The sequence below is a fragment of the Rhinatrema bivittatum genome, chromosome 1 (genome assembly GCF_901001135.1).
Source record: "Rhinatrema bivittatum chromosome 1, aRhiBiv1.1, whole genome shotgun sequence".
NCBI classification, from domain to species: domain Eukaryota; kingdom Metazoa; phylum Chordata; class Amphibia; order Gymnophiona; family Rhinatrematidae; genus Rhinatrema; species Rhinatrema bivittatum.
The window spans coordinates 623,407,518-623,433,007 of NC_042615.1; the positions used below are offsets into that span (position 1 = coordinate 623,407,518).

The 25,490-nt window shown below is 41.1% G+C and overlaps 1 protein-coding gene across 1 annotated transcript in view; it reads right to left on the reverse strand.

Moving 5' to 3' along the window:
• Positions 1 to 25,490, reverse strand: part of LOC115073374 (neuronal regeneration-related protein-like) — a 41,259-nt gene that overhangs the window by 14,738 nt on the left and 1,031 nt on the right. The window contains exons 2-3 of the mRNA XM_029571748.1: positions 25,010 to 25,069; positions 4,648 to 4,725 (exon numbers count right to left, since the gene is read on the reverse strand). Coding sequence (XP_029427608.1) covers positions 4,648 to 4,725; positions 25,010 to 25,069 — 138 coding nt within the window. The remainder of the gene's footprint in view (positions 1 to 4,647; positions 4,726 to 25,009; positions 25,070 to 25,490) is intronic.

The following is a 25,490-nucleotide window of genomic DNA, read 5'->3' on the forward strand; positions in this document are numbered from 1 at the left end:
CCAGGCCAGGGGTCCACCTCCAGCGCAACAAAAAGGAGTACACGTGCATATGTAGGTTTTAGAAATGTAAAAACTGAAAGCACCGACAAATGGAAAGGTGTCAATGCCAGAATATTTGTAGCCTGGCACACTACAGGAGCCTTCTGCACAGCACTGTACCATGAATCCCCCCCACCCCCAAAAAAAAAACCCAAACTCAAATCTTGATCTACATAAAATCCTTTGCTCTACTGTCCAGATGTGAGCAAGCAAGCCTTTACCTGGGGCTTCTTCCAGAATAGTATAAACTCGGGACAATGTACACAAAAATAGATGAAAAGAAATGCTTCACAGACATTCCCAGCGTAAGTGTACACACATTTCTCAATGGTTAGGCTGAATTAAAACGCCTCCAGCATTGCATCGGTATCTGTCCAGTTAACCCTTACTGGATCATTAGGAGTGGGGGGGGGGGGGGGGGCTTTCACTTCTAATCCTGGACATCTTTCATGACAAACTGTGACAATCTAAATATAACTGGGAGGTAATAGGGGATGATGACTCCCCCAATAAGAACAGAGCTAAAGTAATCAGTTTTATTTCATAAATCAAAAAGTTTCTACAATGAAAGAATTTAGATACCATTTCCACAATTTTAGCAGTATCTGCAGCAATAACCAAAATATGCTCTCTTTTTTTTGTTTTTAGTCAAACAGATGTGAGGCTTCAGTATCTGCAGCCTAGCTATTTTCTGGAAACAAAAGGCAGGTAAAATTAAGAGGAGAACATTAAAGGCAATGCTCATGTTTGTGAGGGTAACACTGCACTCAGGGAGTCTTCATTACAACGCAAACGCTTACAGAGGGGACATGAGGTCCGACAAGAATGCTGTGTTTTGTTTTTTTTTGATCCACACATATGCACAGACTGCAGAAGCTTGCTTTCATTCTGGGAGGAACTTCTCATTTGGACTTGGACATGCATTCATTTACATTTATTAAAATTTGTGAATCGCCTAACACAAAAAGGTCTAGGCTTGAATTCCATTCAAGCTTAGAAGGGCAGGTGGCTAACACACATGCAACATGAATGTGTTTCGAGGCTCAGGATTCCTCTGCCTCAAATCTCAGCTACAGCAGCCAGGTTATCAAATATGCACGGGAGGCTCCATATGTTAGCTGCCCTCACCTGGAATGTAACTGCAAATACAAAATGTAATACACATAATATACAGGTCATCTAAAATACCGAGACTAAAGATTCCCAGACTGAGCGCTACATGTATAAGTACACTTTAATCATGTAAATGGGCTTTTGAAAATTGCTACAATATACACTAATGAATTGTCAATGGGGCGGATTTTCAGACTCCGCGAATAGGCCTACTTTTGTTTGCGCTCCAGGCGCAAACAAAAGTACGCTGGATTTTAGTAGATACGCGCGGAGCCGCGCGTATCTGCTAAAAACCTGGATCGGCGCGCGCAAGGCTATCGATTTTGTATAGCCGGCGCGCGCCGAGCCGCGCAGCCTACTCCCGTTCCCTCCGAGGCCGCTCCGAAATCGGAGCGGCCTCGGAGGGAACTTCCTTTTGCCCTCCCCTCACCTTCCCCTCCCTAACCCACCCACCCGGCCCTGTCTAAGCCCCCCCCTTACCTTTGTCGGGGGATTTACGCCTCCCTCCCCGCGCGTCAGCGGGCCTCCTGCGCGCCGGGACGCGTCCTGGGGGCGGGTCCGGAGGGCGCGGCCACGCCCCCGGGCCGCCCTGGACCGTAACCACGCCTCCGGGTCCGCCCCCGAAACGCTCCCGGCACGCCCCCTAAACGCCGCGCGGTTCGGGCCCGCCCCCGACACGCCCCCCTCGGAGAACCCCGGGACTTACGCGAGTCCCGGGGCTCTGCGCGCGCCGGTGAGCCTATGTAAAATAGGCTCACCGGCGCGCAGGGCCCTGCTCGCCTAAATCCGCCCAGTTTTGGGCGGATTTAGGCGAGCAGGGCTCTGAAAATCCGCCCCAATATGTTTTACCAGTGTTAAGGGCACTTGATGCGGGTAAATGACTTTTCAAAATTACGATATGTTACATTTACATGTATAACTCCTTTGAAAATTCACCTATGATGCGCACAGCAGTTTCCTGTTCCCGCCTCCAGAGCCTCCTCTTTAGTCATTCTAGCCTCTGTAAAATCCCCAGGCTGAGTGAGACAGGGAGAGCGTGCACTGAGCACTGGATGTGACTTACTCTTGAGTGGTGGGAGCAGCAACAAGTGGAGGAGCTCTGGCAGCCAAGTTAATTAACTGAGCCACCTGCCCGCATCACACCAACTTCTCCCATCTCCTCCACTTGTTATTGGAGGGAGCAGGTCCACTGTGATGAGTTCATATGCATCTCTGTCCCCTAACTCTCTTTATTTTAAAAGTTGAAAGAGGGACTGATGGGGATTTCAGTGCTTCCCTAGCTCTGCTTTTGGCTATATGAGTCCTCTCTCTGTGTCCTCTCTGCCTGCTCTGTGGAGAGTGATGTGCCACCCAACATTTTTGATAAAGCAGGTGTATCTTGGGCTTGAAAAGTTGGGAAACATTGACTGGATAGCAGAAAAAGAAACACCTACAATCACAGGTCACAACGGTGCTACTTCTTGGCCACAACCTGCTCGTGGTCCATCGGCACCTCCCTTGTCTTCAGCCGCGAACGGGATGGGCTCCGTTCATGGCCTGCCATGTCTCCCTCCACTTCAACTGTAAGGGGGATGAGCTCCACTGGCGGCCCACCGGGGCCTTCCTCAACTTTGGCTGCAAACAGGATGCGCTCCGCTCGTGGCCCACCGGCACTTCCCTCATCTTCAGCTGCGAACGGGATGCGCTCCACTTGTGGCCTGCCTGGTAACTTAAAATTCTGTGCAAAAAACATACTGCACAAGAGGGGAATTCTGTGCCCCACAGTACTGCAGAATTCCTTCAGGATTAGGGGCTGGAGAAACTGCAGAGGTAGCATGCAGGGACTCAGGTGGGAAGAGAGTCCCAGTCATCATAAAACAATGACATAAAACCCCTGAGTGCAGGATTCTACAGGAAGCCATGGTTTGTTGTGCATTGCTGCAGTGACTGAATTGGAATGGAGACAGACAGAGGGAAAAAAAACCTCAGATAGTTGAGAATGAAGGCTCAGTGTACTATAGGCTAAAAGAGCAAGACAAAAAACCATCAAATCAAAAATAATGAATGTGGTTGCTATATGACAAACAGGCTGCTGATACTCCCTCAATGGTATGCGTACTTCAGTACTCTCACCTTGCGCCATCTACCATGTCGAAGTACTGGCATGTGTTAGCCTAGCATTCAGCTTTTTTGACTCCTCCTCTGATTGCCAATAAAAGAGGTAGGACTATCAGAGACTTTGTGGTGCAATCAGAACTACCTCCGCTCATTGCTCCTACCTTGCCTCTCCCCCAAGGCCACGGTCAGTGCGGCCAGTGGGGGGTTTGTGCTTTGAGCATTGCATGGGACCAGTGGGATCCATCCAGGCTCTGGGAAATTCATCAAGTTCATGAGTGCTACAAACTGCTTGTCTTTTTTTGTCATCTATTTCATACAATGTCCATGACAGTTGATTTACATTGGGACGTACAGAACAAAGTATAAAAACCAGGCTCACTGAACATAAAAGCTGTATCAAAACAAGCAAGATGCAAGCCCCTATGGTGACCCACTGTTTAGAAAATAATCACTCCTTTACAGATCTCAGATGGGGCATCCTCGAACAAACTGATGTTTTATCCAGGGGTACTAGGTTGAACCTACTTGAGCAATTTTGGATTTTCCATCTGAACTCTGTTTTCCCCCATGGACTGAACTTGGAAATTGAATGGAAGACATTAATTTAAAAATCTATTAACTAATTAAATCACGCCGGATTCTCCTTCCCTTTATATACAGCTTATATTACGTCTTTCAGGGACTTCCGGTTTGAATTTTGCGCCAAAATCACAGCGTTTTTGGTAAGGCTTGTTTTCCACTCCTGTGGGCATGAACATTGGACTCCTGTGTCTTTTCACTTTGTTAAATGATTAGAAAAGATATCTTTAGGCATTTCTTTTTGCAAACACAATAATTCGATAAGCTATTTTAAATTTATTTGAAATGATGACATTTTTACGGGATGTTTGTTTTCATTTTAGTAACGGACTTATGCTTACGATAATAATCATGTGAAAGAAGCAGGTTTTGAAACACAGCTCTGTGTCGGGGACTGTAGTTACTGTATAAGAGAAGCTAAGTATAAGCGCATTTTAACTTGCATTTAAAAAAGATAAAAATATGATGAAATTGTCTGCTGGCCTATGATTAATTATAAGGCAAATTAAAGTATAATTTGTTACTGGAAGTGCCTATTATAATTGGCCACTATTGATGGCATTAGAGTTGTGGTAAGGACTTCGTTGCTTTGTTTGAAATCAAAAATAAACACACAAGCCTTCTGCCCTATATCACAAAAAAACTCTTTCCTCTGACTATACTTTTCACATTTCTCTGCACGAACTGATTTATTTGCAAAACCAGGTCAATATTTGTAAGTTTTATGAAAGTGTCACCTATTTTTTAATCAGTACTAGTAATCCAATGACATTAGATTAAATGAGGAATGTTAATAAATACCACATATATTGTGCATACCTCAGGAAATCTTCCATCTCCTTGGCTGGTTACATATGGATCCTGATGGGACCAGATGGTTAACCATGGTTGACACGCCTATAGGAATATAAAAAGACTTGAATGGTTCCTGTGAGTAACCATGAAAAAGAAACTGCATATATCTTTTATCAAAGTTTTACAAACTGCACCCATCAAAAAAAACAAAAACCTCACACTAAACAAATTTTAAAAATGAATTGCCACTGCTGTTTTAATATTCAATATATTCAAGTATACTATTTAAAATAAGTTACAAAAAGCCCCAAGTCACTATAAAAAATATCTTTGGAGTGTGTCTTATAGTAACAGAAGAACCAACTATACATTTTGGAAACTAGTTTTATTTATAAGAATGCTTGATATGTCAAGATGAATTTCCATTCTTCAGCCTTTTTCTTCTGTTAAGTTTTGTGTTAACTTTCTCAGTATCTGACTTCACACTTTAAATTAAATGTTTTGAGGAAATATAAACATAACTTGAAGTTACATCCCAGTTTAGTTCTGTGCTTAATTTTTGGTACAGACAAATTTTTATAGAATTGAAGCCAGACACAATGAGTACTTTGGTGTATGTGAGCCAGAAACTCATAAAACATAATAAATCATCAATCATTCAAAAGAAATCAATATGCTTCATTTCAATGGACTAGAACAGGAGTTGGCAACTCCAGCACACAGGCCACATGGTGGCATGTGAACACATTTCTCCTGGCATGCTGTTCTGATGGAGCTACAAGGCTAATACCACAAGCATTTTGAAAATTAGCAGGCCAGCTGTGCTTGATCTCGTGATACACAAGATCGGCACAGCTGACTCAGGAGTTTTGAAAATGTTTGCGGTCAAAGCATCGGTGCCAGGCAGATGGCGCACCACAGAAGCAGGAGTTATTCAAAGGTGGGTGGAGAGGAAGAAATCCCTTTTATTAGGATATATTTGGAAGAGGGGCAGGGAGGGAATTCTCCAAGCCCCCGGCAGTAGGATTTGTTTGCTACCCCCTCCCCTCAAATCAATATCTCTTTGCCGATCCCTACACTAGAAGGTAATACATAAATCTACCCAAAAAAAAAGACTACCGTATCAATGCACTACATTTAGCATTTTACCATCGCTGAATGATGAATCCAGCGAAAACAGGGGGCGGGCCTGCGAAAGCCCGCAGCCTTCGCACCACCGCGGTGTCTTCGCTGCCAGCTTTCGCACCGAATAGCACCACCGTGAAAGGTGGTGCTATTGGGCGCGCCACTGGTGACGATAACGTTACTAATCTTATCACCGCCAGTGAAGACACTGCCGAGTCTGCCCCCTCGCCACCCCGACTCGAATTTGCATGCTATCGCACATGATACGGCTGTATCACGAGCGACAAGTTTTAGAAAATAATCCCGATAGTTAGATATAGATCACTCTGCAATTAAGGCTTTATAAAATGTACTACAGGAAAGGCCAAGGCACACTACCAGAAACCAGCCATACTAAGGAAAGCACTAACATTTAACAGATGCATTATAAACATTTTCTCAATGTACTATATATTTTTTTTAACACAACAGCAGAAAGCTGTACCAGAATCAAGAAGTATTAAGCATGGAAAGTTACATTAGCTATCATTTCAATAAAACAAATGTTCCTCGATAAATTAAAATCTGGCAGGCGATTTACAAAAACCTATGGTGGTTATATAGTGTGGTACAAATGAAGTTGCCTCAATATTTACTCAAATGCCTATTTTCTTATGAGCTCTATGGTGGAAAAAGCCCAAAGCACACCCTCTACTAATATGTGGCCAGGCACCAAATATGCTCTGCTTATCCAAATTACCAAGAAACAACATAAGCATGGAGAGTAGTCTTTTTTCGTAAAAGAAATTTAATTACAGTAGGGTAGCAATGGATCTTTTAACCCATAAAGTCTATCTAGGTGTGCCTACCTATTGTGTCATGGCAGAGCACAGTATCTCCAGTTTTCTCCTTCCCTTGATCTTACCACTGCCTTCTGTATCTGTCCCAAAAATTTTCTGTATGTCATTGTTTTAACTATCATCCTGGTAGGTGATTACAGGTGTATACAACCCTGAATAAAGTATTTCCTCCGAGCCTCTCTTCTTTCATACCATGGCCTTTTGTCTTTGAGCTCCTTTCTTATACCTCTTATCTGAAGGTTTTTCTCTATTATATTACTGTTATGGGTGTTTGGGAACATTATTGTATGGTTCTTCTTGGGATTATTTTGTTGCATTTTTTAAATTTTGTTACTTCATTACTTAAAACATATACACATACAATCTATTTTATACATACAACTATGATTTTACACGCACTAAAAATTTATGTGCGAAAAGTGATGAAATTAAACAAAATAAGTGCACATTCCTTCTACATTATTAGCCATCTTCCCTTTTCTCTTCTTTCTTCCAGAGAGTAGATTTTGGGCCCCTGGTTTGATTTTGAGAGTATAGTTTTTTATTGTATTTTTATTCTTTGTGTTATGTGATGTCTGATGAGTTACTGTCATATGTCTGCTTTTATTGTATTTTATTTCTTGGTTTTTAAAGAAATTGTATTATTGTTTAACTGTGTAAGCCATTTTGTGCTGACTTCGAAAGATGGGGGTATAAAATTCATCAAATAAAGCTTCTGTGTAGGGTTTAATTTGCAGGCCCTGTATTATTTTCATAGTCCTCTTCTGAACTGCTTCCATCCTTTCAATGCCCTTATAAATATGTAATCACTAGAATGAAATACTGAGATCTTATCATACAAGGGAAATATTACCCCCTTCTTGTTATTGATACCTTACCTTATGCATCCAAGGTGGCAAGTTTTACAATTTCTTGTTTGATACCTGTCAGGTCTTCTTCTCTTAACTTATAAGTGACTAATGGGTTTTTGCACTCCAAATGCATGATTTTTCTCTATTTTCCTCTGAAACACAGCTTCCAAGGTTTTGCCTATTCTTTACATTTTATCAAACCACTTTTAATTTTTTTTCTCCATCCCTCTCAATAGGTCTATTATGCTACAGAATGTGTGTCATCTACATACAGGCAAACTTCTCTCCTTGAAATAAAAAAGGATATTAGACACTCTATTTCAAAGAACTAACAAGGAGTACAGACTGTATGCTTAGACAGTATTGCAATTTCACAGACTTATCTTACAAGCAATCCTTTAAATAAAACTGCTGTGCCGATGATGCTGAAGAGCAGACATCCAAATGCATCAGCATATGAAAGTTTCACACGGGACCTGTGAAGAGACTGCATGTTCAATTTAATACACAGGGAACTCTTTATTGTTGCATAAAATACAGTAACATAGTAGACGATAGCAGATCAGGACCAGCTGGGCCATCCCGTGGGCCCACTTGTCTTCTTTTTTTTTGGTTTTCCATCACTTTGGGTTGATCAGCCCTTAAAATCGCCATACTTAAACCAATGCCAGATCCCAGCTCTCTGTGTCTTCTAATCACTCTCTCAACCCTGCTCCTATCACTGCCTCCAGCATGTTTACATTCCATTACAGCGCTGGCCTCCACCATCTCCACTGGTAAGCTATTACTCGCAGTTAAATTGCAAATCAAGGAGTCTTGTCTGTATATCAATCTGGCTACAGCCACTTCACAGATTCCTATATTAATTCACCTTGAGAAGAATTCAAGGGCAAGAAGACTGTTTGCTCAAAGTGTTTATCGACATAGCCTACAACACTAGAGAAAAAGAAAAGATGTGCTTACTGGTTGATGGATGCCAGTACCAGCATCCTGGCCCAATCATTCCTAAATGTCAGCTTCAAATCCCCAGCTAACTCCACTGTCAAATTCATATTCAGGCACCTTGTTGAGCAGCGTATTTTGGGTCGGGTAAATAAAAACTTTTAACTAAATACAAATAAATAAGAGTGAACCCTACCGAAAGTGTTCAGTATTCCATACTAGGCTGGCAAGGAAACACGACATTATTAGCATAAGTGGCAGAAATCCAGTCCTTAAAAACTGGTTAAAATACCATCTCCAGAACAGAAAGCAATGTCTAGAAGTGCCAAAATAACGTGAAGTCCAGTTTGGTACCTGGGACTCTACAAAGGTACATCAATCTGTGGCAGCAACTTTCCTCGAATCTACAAACCCACTAGACAACTCCAATCCGCAGACAAAAATTCATTCTCAATTGCAGGCCCTATCCTCTGGAATGAATACCAGAGTCGAAAGAATTTAAAAGAAATCTAAAAATATTCCTGTTTAAAAAGGCCTTTGATAATCCAAGGTAGAAGTCTGCTCCCTCTAAATATTGACGATCCAGGATATCGCAATGCCCTCTCACTCTCTTTTTAACCAATAGGCAGTGCTGTATATTTTTCTTGTATAGTATCTTTTAATTTGTGATGTATAATCTGCTGATTTTGTTTTACTTTGAATGTTATCTTGTGAACCACCCTGAGCAATTTTATTGTAGGGTGTGGCGTGGAAGACTTTTTAAATAAACAACTAAATAAATATTACTTTGGCATCACAGGTACACATGTTGTCCTGACAAAATTTCTTGAATCTAAATCTCAGATAAGGGCTAGCAGGGGTGGGAGAGGAAAACAGAGAGAAGCAGCGAAGAGAGTGAGAGAGAGAGAAATAAACATCAGAGATGCCTCTCTCTTTCAGACTCCTTCCTCCTCTGGAGCTTTTCCCATGCCATGACAGTGACAGAGGAGGCACCCAGTGGGAGGAAGGATGGGAAGGGACATGTCATGCTGTGGGCTGAGCCCTGCAGTCAGCTGCAGGGTTTGGAGCTACTGGAGGGGCGGGGTGAGGGGGGAATGCAGGGCAGGGCACTGGATGGTTGCCCCGATTCCTCCCTCCTCCCCCAAGGATGGCTCTGCATCCCTAGAGGGGGAAGAAAAAAAAAAAGCATTGGATAGAGGACTGTACCCAAAGACCATTTAAAAGTAGGAATTCTGCATAGTGGCTACATGCACAGGAGCTGTGCAAAGCAGGAATATCACTGCCAGTATCTAAATGGGGCAGTCTTCCTCTTAATAAAGCACTGTGGCAATCTTGAACATAAAATTAATAGATTAAGGCTACTTGTTTATTACAGACAGCAACAAGAGGAACGTTAAAGCAGCCAATATCATCCATGCACAAACTACTTCTGGGCATCAAAATGCATTCGTAATGCTTATACTTAAAAAAAAAATGCTTCAGATTATGAATAAGAACAAAAACCCCCCCAAAAAACAACTTTAATGGTCATCAGAAGAAAAACAAGGCTCCTACAACAAGAACAGAAGTGTTGTTCTTATAGCCCAATGCGCCTTTACATACAAGTGTCATGGATACATTTTAACCCTGAAGCCCATACACATAAACAAAAGGTGGAGCTGCCAGTCTCAAAGGGCCCCTTGTTGCTGTCTGTATGCACTTGGAGTCTTATCTCTACCTCGTATGTTTACGAACTTCTGAAAAACAGACTGCCTCTTGCTAGACAAAACATGCAAGCTCAAGAAAATTAGTATGAAGGCACTGTAAGAGCGGGGAGCAGGGGCGTATGCATCCTCGTGATGATTGTGAATTTGGACTCAGTTCAGTCACTAATGCACAGCTACACACAGAATATTTGACTACTGGAGCAAATTCTTAAACTTCAGAACTCAGAGTTGGGTCCGGTATACACTACTAGTATGGTCTCTGAACATATTGTACTGCAGTTAGTACTATCTGTGCTAATCTTTACTGTAGCAGTGTAACTTAGTACGTAAAGCTTTCGTTGTTTGGCCCTTTTTCAAGGATTACACCAATGCAATAGATAGGTCTCACTGCATTGAACATTAAAATGTTGCCTGATTAAGGGAAGCTTACTGTTTTGTGAAACCTAAAGCAAACTAAAGTAAAATGAAAAGCGCCAGTTACTTTATCAGGTCGGACCCATCCACTGGGGCATCCAAAATTGGTGCAAAGGGTCTTGCCAGAGAATTAGTGCTGCACATGACTTCCCAACATTGGCGTGATACACAGTGACAGTATGTTTCACTGTCATCTTTAGTACTTAATTGACACACTAGGTTATGGTCATCAAGAAGCCAAGGTGAATTTTCACTTCCTGGCCAAACTAGCACCACTCTCTTTTCTGGGTCAGCCATGTCAAAACTGCAAACTTGCTACCCGCCATGAAAATCAGCCCACTGCCACTCTGGCATCACCGCTGGTTACACCTTGCCATTTCATCAAGATGGGTGCCCCAGGTGATATATCATAATCACAAAGGTGAAGGCCAGGGTAAAGCAATTGCACTTTAAGTAGGAGACATGGGCAACAAACAACGCAGCTGTTTTATAATGTGACAGAGCGCTTGTTCCCCCCACAAGAGAAACTGGGAAGTGTATGAACTGTACCATTTCTGAAGAGCTGCAAAGATGCAATGTTTGGGTTAAAAAAAAAAAGAAGTTGTGAGGAACGGGTTAATCCTGTATCTTGATTAAAAGTATTCATCCAATAGAAAGCTCACAGCCACTACAGGGATATGGCCAAATTTCCCTTTATATTAATGGAATGTCAGTAGTGTTATCTGGTGAGAACTGCATAGATGTTCTCTATTACAAATGCAGAATTTAGAGGATCACAGAAATGCTGCATGGCTTATGTCGCTCATCAAGCTGGAAGCTGCCTGCCTCAAAGCGCCCACTCTGCCTGCTTCCGGGATGTCGACATCACAGGAACTTAAGAGATAGGAAATAAATGTCTGGCAGCGTGTACTAAAAGCCTGTTTCTTAGAAAGCAAGTTGGCAGTAGTGAGCAGCTAGAACTGCAGGAAGGTGGCAAGTTCTGTTCTGCTACCTTCTTCATAGTTTTCTCCCGGTCAAACACTAACTAGCCTCTCATGTTTTACCTTGGAATGGCTTGACAACTTTAACTTGTAATCCCCAGCCACAATGTGCTGTAATCTCCAGGTCTAGTACGGTCCAGTGGCTGTCACACCACTCGAAGCAATACAGGCAGGCAGTAACTTTATCACTCTTACAAGGTAGCATAGAAAGGTCTGGAAGGAGTCATCTTCCAGACCTAACTTGGCTAAGACTGCTATTGCATCAGCACGCTATCTTATGCAGCTGGATGTGCAGTAGGGTTCCAGGGCGGATGTGCTTAACAGGAGTCGCAGTCACTGCTGGGGTTATCATCTGCTGCTGCTCAGCCAAATGCACAACTGAAAGGCCTTCTGCCTGCCACTTTGGTAAATCTTCCACCTCCATTATCCTGCATCAGCTTTATTCTAGCACTGTCCAAGGGACTGGGATAGTCTCTCTGACATCATGTGTAACAAGGTCAGGAGTGATAATAATATCAACCAAATCCTGGCTACTTAAAAAAAAACAAACCAACTTTAGCCACTACTGACACGCAGGGCCATCCACAAGGGGTGGACAAGAAAGGCATGAGCCCAAGAAGGAAGCTGGGTGCTAAAACCAACGCTTGCCCAGGCCAAATCTGTCTAGCAACTGCCCTACTGACAGGCTCTGCCCTGTCATTTCACACACAGTGACTCCTTGAAGAAGGTGGCAATTATTTGTTTAAATCAGTACTATTCATATATTTAACAATCTGTATGCACCTCCGCACACTATTCTAAACTGGACCCCAGAGATAAAGATGCCAATCAAGTGATAACCTACTTGTCATTGTTTACAATGCGCACAGTTTCATCTTGCTAAATATCTAACAGCAGAAACCAAGTGTTACATTCACAGAATCAATTTCACCTCCATTTTAAAGTGCAGGAAGTGCGCTGAGATAGCATCAAAACATGGAGAGCAAAAGCCCTGACCCCTTTTGAGGTCAACGAAGTGGAAAGAGACCCGAGTGGCCCGAAATGTGGCAAAGCTGCCAATTATAACAACAAACCAAATTTCTTAAAACCATTTGGACCTTATGACATCATATGGATGACCTAGTTCTACATACAAGAATCATCAATTCAAGGTCAGTCCTGAAGAAGTGGCATACAGCAAACGTTACTGCCATTCCAAAGCCTAGTCGTTGACCAACTGCACTACTCTCAGGATACTATAAGTTGAGTGCATTATTCTACAACGTGTATTCCTGGAAGTAGAAGCCACCCTCAGCACTGACCAAGCTGGGTTTCTTAAGGGCCAGAGTGAATGTGATCAAGTTCTGGCACTTACAAACTGAAAATGGTCTTCAGAAGAAACAGATGACAGGTGTAGTGCTACTGGATCTCATCAGTATCTTCGATACCGTATGGCCTGCTGGCCTTCTTCTAAAGCTGGTCAAGACTACTTCCAGGCAGAGTTGTTATAGTCACTGAAACATTTCTCAATTGATTTCCACAGGGCTCAGCTATCACTTCACTACCACTCATCTGGAAGTCATCCCTGTTTAACTACACTGATGGCATCTGCTGTGCTACTCAAGCTTTATCATTTTGCTCTGTAGATCAAACACTGAATGAAAATATGACAAAGGAGATTATTACTGCACCTCATGGCAGCCCACCAAAGGTGTATCCACTGTTATCCACTTTCACTTTTTCCTGCTGAGTCATTTATTTGGTTTTGCCAACTGAACAAGGTTGTAGAGACCAGAAAGATGTTCTTTCCTTTGTTACTGTCAGTAGGAGAAAAGATGGATTTGAATCTTAATCTTCTAGTTCTAGGTAATACCTCTAAGTGTTTTGACACAGCATGTGAGAATTTTGTTAAACTTGCATCACGAGCAATGCTCAATCCTTGGTGAGGGTAATATTTTGTTGGAGAACATCCTTTGTACAATCACTGGTGTTGTCCATTTCTTATCAACTGGCTCTCACCAGGCCTCCACCACTTCCTGAGGACGGATGTGTGAACTGTTGCAGAAGAGGTTTGCAACTAATTCAATGAACTCTTGTGAGAAGTGAAACTATGTCAAATCTGTCCTTGATTTTTTTTTTCTTTATTTTATTAAGATTAGGACAGTGCTTCTCAACCCATTACTCGGGAAACAGCAAGTCAGTCTGGTTTTCAGGATACCCACAATGAATATGCATGAGATAGATTTGTATACAATAGAAGCAGTTCGTGCAAATCTATCCCATGTCTGTTCATTATGGATATCTTGAAAAAAATAAAATAACCAAAAAAAAAAAGAGAAAAGCAACAAAAAATAAAACTTTTTTTTTAATGGGTCCTAAAAGTTTTTCATTGGCACTTAAGTTTCCTAGTACATTTCCATTCCAGTTTAATTTCCATGGCTAATACCTTTTTTAAAAAGGTATTAAACAGGATAACTAAAATATGCAGCTCTTAACCCTGAAGGGTACAGCTTATGAAAGGTATAATATCCCACTTTTTTTTTTTTAAGAGGCTAGTGTACACGGCAGCTTAAAAATTTTATTTTTAGAGGTATGTGTGCTAGCACCTACGATCACTTGAAAGGGTGCAACAGAGACTGAGGCCAGATAAGGTCAGGCCAGGAGAGTTCCAGGCATAACTCTGGGAAAGGCAGACTAGAAAGAGGGTGTGGAGAAAAAGGAAAGGGGAGAGAGAGAAGTAGAACAAACAGGTTTGCTGACTGCTTTACTATATTGACTTTTTCTTGTTTCCTGAAATTTGAACATTGTGTCGACAAAAAAGGGGCACAAATGAAATATGGCAAGTTATAAAATCACCACCGGATTTGCCAGTGTGCTCTCCAGAGAAGTCAGAAAATGCCAGATTAATTACATTTGTATTACCTCTTAATTTGCTGAAGTCTGCACACCTGGAAGAAAGTAAACATTTTTCTAATTTTTGTTTCTAATTTTTTTTTTAACTGGGTGATTTATCTGGAGTGTGTACAATATACCATACTAGAACAGGGCAATCTGGGCTATCTCAGCCTCCTTTTTTCTTTTATCCATAACTTCTGTCACATACACTTTCCTGTTACTTTCCTCTTCTTCTTTACACATACCTGGTGGTTCTCTCTTGTGCAGCTGCAGGCCTCTTTGTCCCTTCCACTGGCGAGGGATGGAGGTCCTGCCAGCACTCTGGTTTCTCCAGTACTGCTGCAGGTGTCTCTGTCCTCTGCCATCAGGGGGTTGCAGCTCCGCCATCATCTGCAGCACCACTGCGGGTGTCTCCATCCATCATGCTGGCCTCTCCAGCGCCACTGCAGGTGCCTGTCTATCCTCTGCCAGTGTGGGGTATGGTCTCCACTGGCACTCTGGCATCTCCAGCGCCACCCTAGATCTCTCTCTCTCTCTCTCCTCTGCTGGCTGAGAGCAGGGGCCTGCCGGCACTGTGGCCTCTCCTCAGCTGCAGCTCCTAGGACTGTTCTCCTTCCCACTGTCAATCATAGCAATGCAGGGGTGAGGCACATTTCAGGGGTGGAGAGCAGAGGAGCTCATTCACCAATCACAGTGATGCAGAGGTGCTCATTTGCTTACCGGCAATGTGGACGCAGGGCAACAATCCTCTTTATTAGATTAGGTTGTAATTGTTTCCCCTCTCAGGGTGTCAACAGTTCAGATCGCTCTTTCCTCCTTCTGCTCCTCCCAAAAAATCAACAGTTGACTTGCATTCCACCTCCACACAATGCTGCTTCCTGGCTTGCATTACATAAACATTCTTTTCAAAGTGAAATGTAAAAAATAGCAGCATACAAACTATGGTTTCCACTGACATGTTCCAGTTTATATCAAGTGTTCCAGGATTGTCCCCTTTTCTGTTGCAACATAGTCAGTGCCCGGATTGATTCAAAGGGTGGTCACAGTACTGTTTATTACACCAAAATGGCATAAAGCAAAAGGTGTAAATGCAGGAATCTTCTTTTTTCATTAGGTGCCTGAAGAAAGCATCTTAAAGTGTATCTAGAACTTCTCTATGCCTAGCAGATATTATAGTAGATAGGCTCTAGCCACTTCCAACCAAGATATCCTAGTGATGCCTCTCGTGACTGAATCCACCTTCTTCCCTGTGCTGGAGCGTTCCATAATACTCCCATGTATGCTGAATTCCTCTCTCTTTTTCTTCAGGGGGTAACCCACAGTAATTCAGCTTCTCCTTGATCTCCCTAGATTTCAGTGGCTACTACTGTGTTCCTCCCAGCCCTTCCCCTGTCTCTTTTGAAGAGGTTCTAGTCTGGGATGGGCATATACCAATCCTGGCTTCCATTATACCAAGTCTTGATGAAAGTAACTACATGCAAGTCTGTCTCTGCCATAGCAGCCTTCGAGTCTGTGATTTTAATAAGACGAGCATTAATAGAGGCCGATGTAATAAGACCCGTGGCAAAATAGGCGGTAGTTTTGAGCGCGGGTTTTGATCACCACGCGCGGTTGAAGCTGCTGCTCCGCGGGATGTAAAAAAAAAAAATTATGCAAATGATTTCTGCACAGAAATCAGCACAGTCATGAAGAAATGCATGTACCTAAGCAGGGTAAGGGTCTATGTAATAAGCGGCTGCATCCGCACTGAAAAGCCACGCCAATAATCCACGCATAAAAGCGAACTTTCATATGTGGGTGACAACTGCATGGCAGCTAGATAGGTGCTCAGCTGGGCACCAATTGGGATGATCTGGTACCAACATAGGTGCTCAGCCGGCCATGAATCTGGACACTTGGGTGCTGAGATAGGCGCTTTGATGGCCATGTATCTGGCCATTCGGTTGCAGACAGGCGTTAATCTGGATGCTCGGGGTGCTGAGATGGATGCTCCCAATGGCCGCATATGTGGCCGCTCAGTTGCGGAGATAGGCGGTCAGCTGGGTGCAAATCTGGGGGCTTGGGCTCCCAGAAAGTTGCCTACATAATTGCCAGTATGGATGCTCAGGCACCCAGAAAAGCGCCTAGCTAATCACGAATCTGGCCGCGAACACGTGTCCCTATTCAGTAAAAGTATGACCCTGGAACTTATTTTTATTAATTTGAATAACTGTGTTACAGAAAAAAATGGCAAATAAATCACACCGCACGTCACCTGCCAAACCTTCTGCTGCTGTCATCATTTGGGGAACCCGCAGCATCAGGAACAGCTGGACACAATCCAAAATCTCCATCATCAAAATCACACCAGAGCTGCATGGACACACAACCACACCACACTAGTGCAAGCAATGGAATAAAATCCCCCCCCCCCCCCCCCCCGAGTCGGCGCTGACACTCAACTCGTACCCTGACCGTGCACTAAAATACCCATTCTAGCGTTTCTGCGTTGACTATGATTAGGTAATTGCCTCCTTTGCATGCCATTAGCATAAATCTGTGCAGGAAAAACCACGGGTCTGTAAGCACGTTCATATGCGGTTTTTCCCCCGAGCACAAAACCGTTACTACATTCCCGTATAGTGCTTTGCTTGGGAAATGCGCACACAAACGCACGTTCAGGTGCGCACAAACCCGCGACAGCTTCAGCGCACCTTATTACATCAGCCCCATAGAGTTTACTCTCCAAAATGATGCTCCTCCTCCCTATTTCCTTTTGTTATTTATTTATTTTTTATCTTTCCACTTACTATTTTGGCAACCATCTCTCGTCTACTTTTGCTTGCTCTCTAGTTAACTTTGGTGGTAATTAACTTTACAGCATTGGGTGGTGTACATGAACCCAATAACTCTCAAAGGTATTACCACAGGGTAATACAGGGGGGACATTTCAATAAACGATGCACTTTTTAAAAATTTGCATGTGGGTTAGCATTACTGTTGGGGGAATGCGGCAATATTACTAATTCACATGCAATTACTATATGTGTTAACAACTGTGGTACTTGGGCCTTATCCAGCACACGTGACAAGCCAAAGCCCATTAATACACAGGTGCCTTTGTCAGAGTGGATCAGTACAAGTGAGAAAAATAACTAACATCCTGGATCCTGCCGCCACTCAATCACAAAAGAAATTTCCACAATTTAATGACGGTACACCACAGCTGTACTCCACTATAATGTCTGAAGAGGAGCTAGGAGATGAACAACCTGCTGGAGAAGAAGAAAGGGGGTTATCTCCAGTCTCCCGCAAAAATAAAAGCACTGAAGTAGGTGTATGATTTCAATCAGCTCTAGGAAAAAGAAGAAAGACCATGCAAGATGAAGTTCCTTCCATGCCCCCTTGAACAGGTAACCATAAAATGGAGTAATGTATCTACACAGCCACATGCACATATAATTTAAATGATACTAAAGAAGTTTATTATGCATGTACTCATAAAAATGTAAAAAATTTTAAAATTACATTTTTAAAATACAATTTTTGGAATATTTTGTCGCTGCTGGCTCGTTAAGTTCTACATCTTTACCATTCTTGGGTTTTTTTTCTTGCTTCCCGTCTTCTTTTCAGTATTTATTTTGTTTGTCTCTTCATCTGATCTCTTTCATCCTCATTTTTCTTTTCCCCTTTCCATCCTCTCCCTCCTCTGGGAACCTTCCCTGGGGAATATGCTCTTTTGTTTTTCTCACTCTCCAACTCGCAAAACTATCACAACTTAGATGCTGTCATGCTTACTATACACACAATCCGTTTCTCGCCTTCAGAAACATGGTAAGTTCCATTATAGATTAAAAAAGAAAAAAAATGCACTTTCTGAGAACAGGAGACAGATTCTCTCCCTTACCACACACTGGGGCCCCTCCCCCTCCCTGCCCATGCTGCCACAGATCTCCAAGCCAGCATAACATAGAAATGCCATCTCCCAGACAAAATAACTATTCATCCTGCAACAAAACCACTCCGCCTCGAAAAAAAATCTCCAAAATCAAACACATTTTCAGTTTCTTCCCCGCGCCTCAGGACCATCACCCTCTAACCTACAGCTAAAACAGCCTTCATCCACTTAATGAGAAAAGGAGCCTGTGCAGGGTCCCACTGTAGCAGGAATGAGAGGGATTTCCTTGCTTTTTTTGGCTAAGATCGAGTGTAGTGATAAACACGGGGTTTTGAGCTACAAGCCAAGGTCGGTCCCTTTTTTGGCTGTTTTCCTGAGATTGAATGCTGTTGAATATGGGGAGAACTGGTGAATGCCTTGCCACCTAACCCTACTGGGGAAATGATGACCATAACAACTGACAAGGCAGGAAGACTACGAAAATGAATTTTTTAAAAAATTCCCTTTCCTACTCCATTAGAAGAGGTCTGTGCATGGCACCACAGATGTTCACGAACACTGGGGGACTGGTATTCCCCCCCCTGCCCCCACCCTTACAGACTAAGAACATGTCTTATTTCTTGGCCTCCATCACTTAAGTGCCATCTAGAACTGAGGACGGGTGAGAGAGAACTGCAGCAGTCTTCCTGGGGCCTGGCAATATTAAGGGGCCCACAGGGATGAGGTTTTGAGCATTTGGGAGGTCAAAATGTTTTGTTTAATCTTTAGGCTCCCCTTTGCAAGAGCTCCATCGACTTACCCACTGGAAGCTACATTGTTTATAACCGGCTGTTTTGACATTCAAGGCCTTCTGATGGGGAATTCCCATATATCTTCTTCTGGTTATGTACCAATCCCATGAGAATGTTGTGTTCCTCTCAAATGGAACTGCTTAGACTCCCATCTCCAACAGAAATTCGCCCAGAACACACTAGAGAAATGTGCCTCCCTTATCTGGGGCCTTGTTTTTGGAACTCTCTACCACTATCTTTATGGGCAGAAAATAATACAGGAAGTTCAGAAAGGGCCTGAAAACTTGGCTCAATGCCCAAGTCTTTGAGTTTTAATGGCTAAACTCATTGGTTTCACACTGCCAGGAAGTTTTCTGTGCTCCTAATTTCTATTGCAGTTTTATTTGATAAAGTAGTTTTATTGTTGCTTTGTTATTGAATATTTAATTATTTTATATTCTGTCTGCTGAAATTCGGTTCTAGTTTTAGGTCTTCGAATTCTACTATTCAATTTTACTAGTTTTGCATTGCCAAAAATTTTTGTTTTATATTTTTAATTTTATTATTCTTTGATTTATATTGCATTTTTTATTCTTTTTATCAATTTCTATGTAATGTACTTTTTATTGTAATTCACTTTGATTAACTTTAATGAAAGGTGTTTACATAAGAACATAAGACTTGCCATAATGGGTCAGGCCAAAGGTCCATCAAGCTCAGTATCCTATTTCCAACAGTGGGCAATCCAGGTCAAAAATACCTGGCAGGAATCCAAGGGGTGGATAGATTCCATGCTGCTTATCCTAGGGACAAATAGTGAATTTTCCCAAGTCCACCTTAATAATTGTTTATGGATTTTTCCTCCAGTAATTTGTCCAAACCTTTTTTAAATGCAGCTACACTAACAGCTTTCACCACATCCTCTGATAACAAAATCCAGAGCTTAATTATGCATTGAATAAAAATATATTTTCTCTTATTAGGTTTAAATGTATCACCTAATAACTTAATTGCATGTCCCCCTAGTCTTTTTCTCTTTGAAAGAGTAAACAACTGAGTAACATTTACTCATTCCATTCCACTCATTATTTTATAGACCTCTATCATATCTCCCCTCAACCATCTCTTTTCCAAGATAAATAGTCCTAAACTCTTCTTCCTTTCCCCATTGGGAAATTGTCAATCCCCTTTGTCACTTTTGTTGCCCTTCTTTGTACCTTTTCTAATCCTGTTATATCTTTTTTGAGATGTGGTGACCAGAACTGCACACAACATTCAAGATGAGGTCGTACCATGCAGCAATACAAAAGATATTCTCTGTTTTATTGTCCATTCCTTTCCTAATTCCTAGCATTCTAGTTGCTTTCTTGGCTACTGCTGCACACTGAGTGGAAGATTTTAATGTGTTATCAATGATGACACCTAGATCCTTTTTCTGAATGGTGACTCCTAATGTAGAACCTTGCATTGCGCAGCTAATATTTGAATTACTGATCCCTAAGTGCATCACACTTTGTACTTCTTGACATTAAATTTAATTTGCCATTTGCATGCCCAGTCTTCCAGCTTTGCAATGTCGTCTTGTAGTTTCTCATAATCCTCTTGTGATTTAACTAATTTGAATAATCTGGTGTCATCGACAAATTTGATCACCTCACTCGTTCCCATTACCAGGTTGTTTATAAATATATTAAAAAGCAGTGATCCTAGAACAGATCCCTGGAGCACTCCACTATTCCCCTTTCTTCTTTGGGAAAATTTACCAGCCTACTCTGTTTTTTATCTTTTAACCAGTTTCCAATCTACAATAGGACACTGCCTCCTATCCCATGACTTTTTTATTTCCTAATAAGTCTCTCATGAAGGACTTTGTCAAATGCTTTCTGGAAATCCAGATAACCTATATCGATTTGCTCATTTTTATCCAAAACATGTAGCAGATTGGTGAGACAAGACTTCCCTTGGCTAAATCCAGGTTGGCCTTATCCCATTAAACTAAGCTTATATCTGTATTTTCAGCAATTTTGTTCTTTATGATAGTTTCTACCATTTTGCCTGGCACAGATGTCAGATTCACTGTCTGTAGTTTTCAGGTTCATTCCTTGAGCCCTTTTTAAAGACTGGCATTACACCATCCAGTCAATAGAAGATTTTAATGATAGTTTACAAATTACTAATAGCAGGTCTGCAATCTCATTTTTCATTTTATTCAGCACATTGGGATGCATGCCATCTGGTCCAGGTGATTTGCTACTCTTTAGTTTGTCGATTTGTCCCAGTACATCTTCCAGGTTTACTGAGATTTGATTAAGCTCTGCAGAATCATGAATATCTCTTACTTCTTCCTCAGTGAAAACTGAAGCAAAGAATTAATTTAGTCTCCCTGCTATAGCTTTGTCTTCCCTGAGTGCTCCTTTTACCCCTTGATCATCTTAATACCCTTAATACCCTTACCCTTAATACCCTGACTCCAATCAGACCTAAACCCCCTCCACTGCCACTTCCAATTCCCTTACCCCTTCTAATCCGTTGATGCATCCTAGGGAATTGCTGATTTTGTAAATTTGTTAATTTTTTATTCTCAGTTTTTTAACACAGTTCCTATCAATTTCTCTCTCCCCTAGCACTTCACTACCTTTCTCCTTCCCGCAACTTATGCGCTTACTGTCACCTGACCCCCATCCTCTCCTTTTTCCTTCACTGCTCCACCTCCCCCCTCCCTGTTATTTGTAATTTCCTCTTCCTCCTTTGCAATGTTGATTGTGAACCGGCATGATGTGTCCTATGAATGTCGGTATATTTTAAAAGCATTTAAATAAATAAATAAATAAATAAATTGTCCAACTGACTCCCTCACAGGCTTTTCACTTTGAATGTACCTGAAAAAGTTTTTATTATGGAATGCAACCCCTTTATTTTTGGAATGCATTACCAAGACAGCTGATATTTAGTCAGGACAAAGTTTTTTAGGAAGCAAGTGAAAGCATTTTTTTAAAAAATGCATATATTGTTTTATGCATTTTATTTTTGTATTTTGTCTTGTCATTTTATATTATTATATATGTAACTATGTAACTCATGTTGATAATGTGGAGACAACAGTCTATAAGAATTCCCAAATAAATAAATAATTGAATAAATAAATATATTTCCACTGCAATCTTCTTTTCAAATTCTCTCTTTGCCTTCCTTATCAATGATTTGCATCTAACCTGACAGTGCTTATGCTGTTTCCTTCATTTGGATCCATTTTCCATTTCTTGAAAGATGTTCTTTTAGCCATTATAGCCTCTCACTTCACCTTTTAACCATGCTGGTAGTCATTTAGCTTTCCTTCCACAGTTTTCAATGGGTGGAATACATTTGGTCTGGGCTTCCAAGATGGATTTTTAAACAATGTCTATGCCTGATGGAAACTCTTAACTTTTGCAGCTGCTCCTTTCAGTTTTTCCTATTTTCCTCATTTTATCAGTCACCTTTTTGAAAAAAGTTAAATTTTTTGCAGTAGATTTCTTTAGTGTTCTCCCTCCAGTTTTATCAAATACATTAACAACTTTTGGTGGCCCTCTTAGCATTTGCCTTTACCACTTGCCGACACTAGGTTAAAACAATTTTGAGCATGAAAAAATCCAGATATCCAAAGGGAGCAGGGATTAATTTTTTTAAATTTTATACCTGCCCCAGCTGGCAGCCAGCTATGCTACACACACCTTAAAAGACTAGTGTAAATGTCAAGCGGTGCTACAAATCTAGCAATACATTAAAAATAATATTTTTATTTTTTTTTTTTATTTTATTTTTATATTTTATTATTATATTTTATTATTTTTTTTTATTTATTTATTTATTTATTTATTTATTTATTATTATTATAGTTCTGAAAAGAATTAGACCACTCTTCCACACTCAAGATTTCAGAACCATCCTTCAAGCTGTCATTTTCTCTAAGATCGACTACTGTAACTCTATCCTTCTGGGCCTACCCTCCTCCTACACTAAACCCCTACAGATGTTACAAAACGCTACGGCAAGATTACTGACAAATTCCAGGAGGAAGGACCATATTACTCCAATCCTAAAAGATCTCCATTGGTTGCCGATTCATTTTAGAATCCTCTTCAAATCTCTTTCCATAATACATAAAACCATTCATCAACACTCCCCACTCGACTTACAAATCCCTTTCCAAAAGTATAACTCCGCCAGACCAACCAGAGACGCACTCAGAGGATCCCTCCAAGTACCCCCAGCCAAAACTACTAAACACATCACTCTAAGAGATCGGGCCTTCTCAACAGCCGGCCCCCTTTTATGGAACTCCATCCCACCAGACCTCAGACAAGAACCCAGCCTCCCAATCTTCAGGAAAAGACTTAAGACCTGGCTGTTCAAAAAAGCATTCCCGGACACTGATTAACCCTTGCAGCCTGTTGAACTACCTCCCATTGTAAAAATGTTAATTTAATGTAAATATCTTTATCTAATGTTATCCTCTCCCTTTCTTCTCTACTCCCAGTTCTAGTACCTTGTTATTTGTAACTGCTTCCTCCTCACTAAAAGGTTACTCATTTGTTCTTTGTACACCCCTGTTCTATGTAAACCGGCATGATGTGATTGTATCATGAATGCCGGTATATAAAAATTTTAAATAAAATAAATAAATAAATAAAATATTTGTTTTTTGTAACAGAACTGATAAACTTCCTCCAGATTTTTTGCTTTCAAAACACTGAATTTACTCCCTGTTACAAAAGCTGTAGCTTGACTTATCTAACCAGCTACTGCCAATCAGAGGCCATTTATTTCCAGCTAAATTTGGAATCTGACTTTGTAGAATGCATGATGAAATTCATCTCAGATATCCCTGGGGTGTGTGGGGGGAGAGTGCGATATCTTTGTACTTACATCTACATTTACTGACTGTACAGAAGCTCTTTCTCTAGATTGCAAAATGATCTGCATTACTGAAAATGTGCCAATGGACAATATTTTAATTTTTATTTGTACCTTTTGAGGCTCTCTTTTTAAGATCATATTTTGATTTTAAATAAAATCCTTGTTTCTATTACAAGTGAAGTTCATTCACAATTAAACTAATTAAAATGAATTTAATCAGTCTTGGGGCTTGATCTATTCAGCTTTCTTCTCCCCCTCCCCCATAAACTCAGATTATGAGAAAAAAAAATCCTTAATAAAATAAAGCCCTTGGTTTCTCAATTGACTTGATTATCACTTTCAGACCATACAAAAATCAGAACTGATCTTAAGGTATGTAAAGCACTATCTTGTTTCACTACATACAGACCTCAGAACAGTCAAATAAATGGTAGATGTAGAGAAAGGACTGTGAGGAGACTAGGAGCTAAGGCACAGTAAATCAGTTCTGACTTTGAAGCAAGTCTAAGAAACAAAAACAACATTTATGTCTCTTTTCATTTAAAAGTGACACTGTGCACACCAATTACACAACTGCTGTACAAGTACTATATACAGCATGCACACAATGTAAGAGTGGTGGTTATATCAGAATACTTGTGCATTTACACACATTTATTAAATAGTTTTACTTTGCATTATTACCATCCTTATTAAAATGTGCGACATAAAATAAAACTTTCCCCCTCTCATTTTGAATAATATGGTCCTAATTTTTAAGTAAAATGTTGCCATTATGCTTTTGTTTAAGTCTGAGGTCAGAGTTTCTCCTTTCTGGTTTCTCTTCATCATGCACTAAACCTGGCATTTGTTCTTCAATGTAACTATACCTTTCTGTGTGGAAGATGATTTTCAAGTTACAGTTCAAAATGCCTGATAACCTATCGTGCAACAGAAAAAGGATGTTATAATACTTTTTATGGCAAATCTCCAGCCCCCTGATTTGTTTTATAGGTCAAGCTTCATGAACTTGTTTGTCTCTTTCTGTTGCTCTTACATGTGATCGTAATTTAAGGAGAACTAGTAAAGGTTTTTTTTTTTCTGTTTTTTTGCTTAAGAATCCACATTCTTACCATGGTGATATCTTGGTAGTCACGTACTTGCATGCTTGCCAGAAACACAAGAAGAACAATCTGCAAAATACATTTCAAAGAGAAATAAAAGTTATACCACTTTAAATAAGTCGGAGGAGGCAACCGACTCTATGACTCACGGCACAAACTCAAAAAGGAGCAGTTAGGTAATCTTCAGCGGTTTATGGATTGGAGTACATGCAAATTGTTCTAACCGCAGCAACGATAAAGCCAGACTTCTTGGCTGTACTTCACTGGTCTGCACGCTTGCATGCAAGACAAAGGAATCCCTGGTACCTTGTCTCTGCAAAGCGCGGTGCTATTCTTAGTACAGCTCTGGAGTACACCAGACCCACGATTCCCCCCACTTAATCAGACGAGGGGATAAAAATAGATGCATTTTCAGTCACACAAAGGACAGACTTCACTATTCTCAAGCAACCTACCGGCTGCATTTTTACAATCAAGGCTAGACATCAGA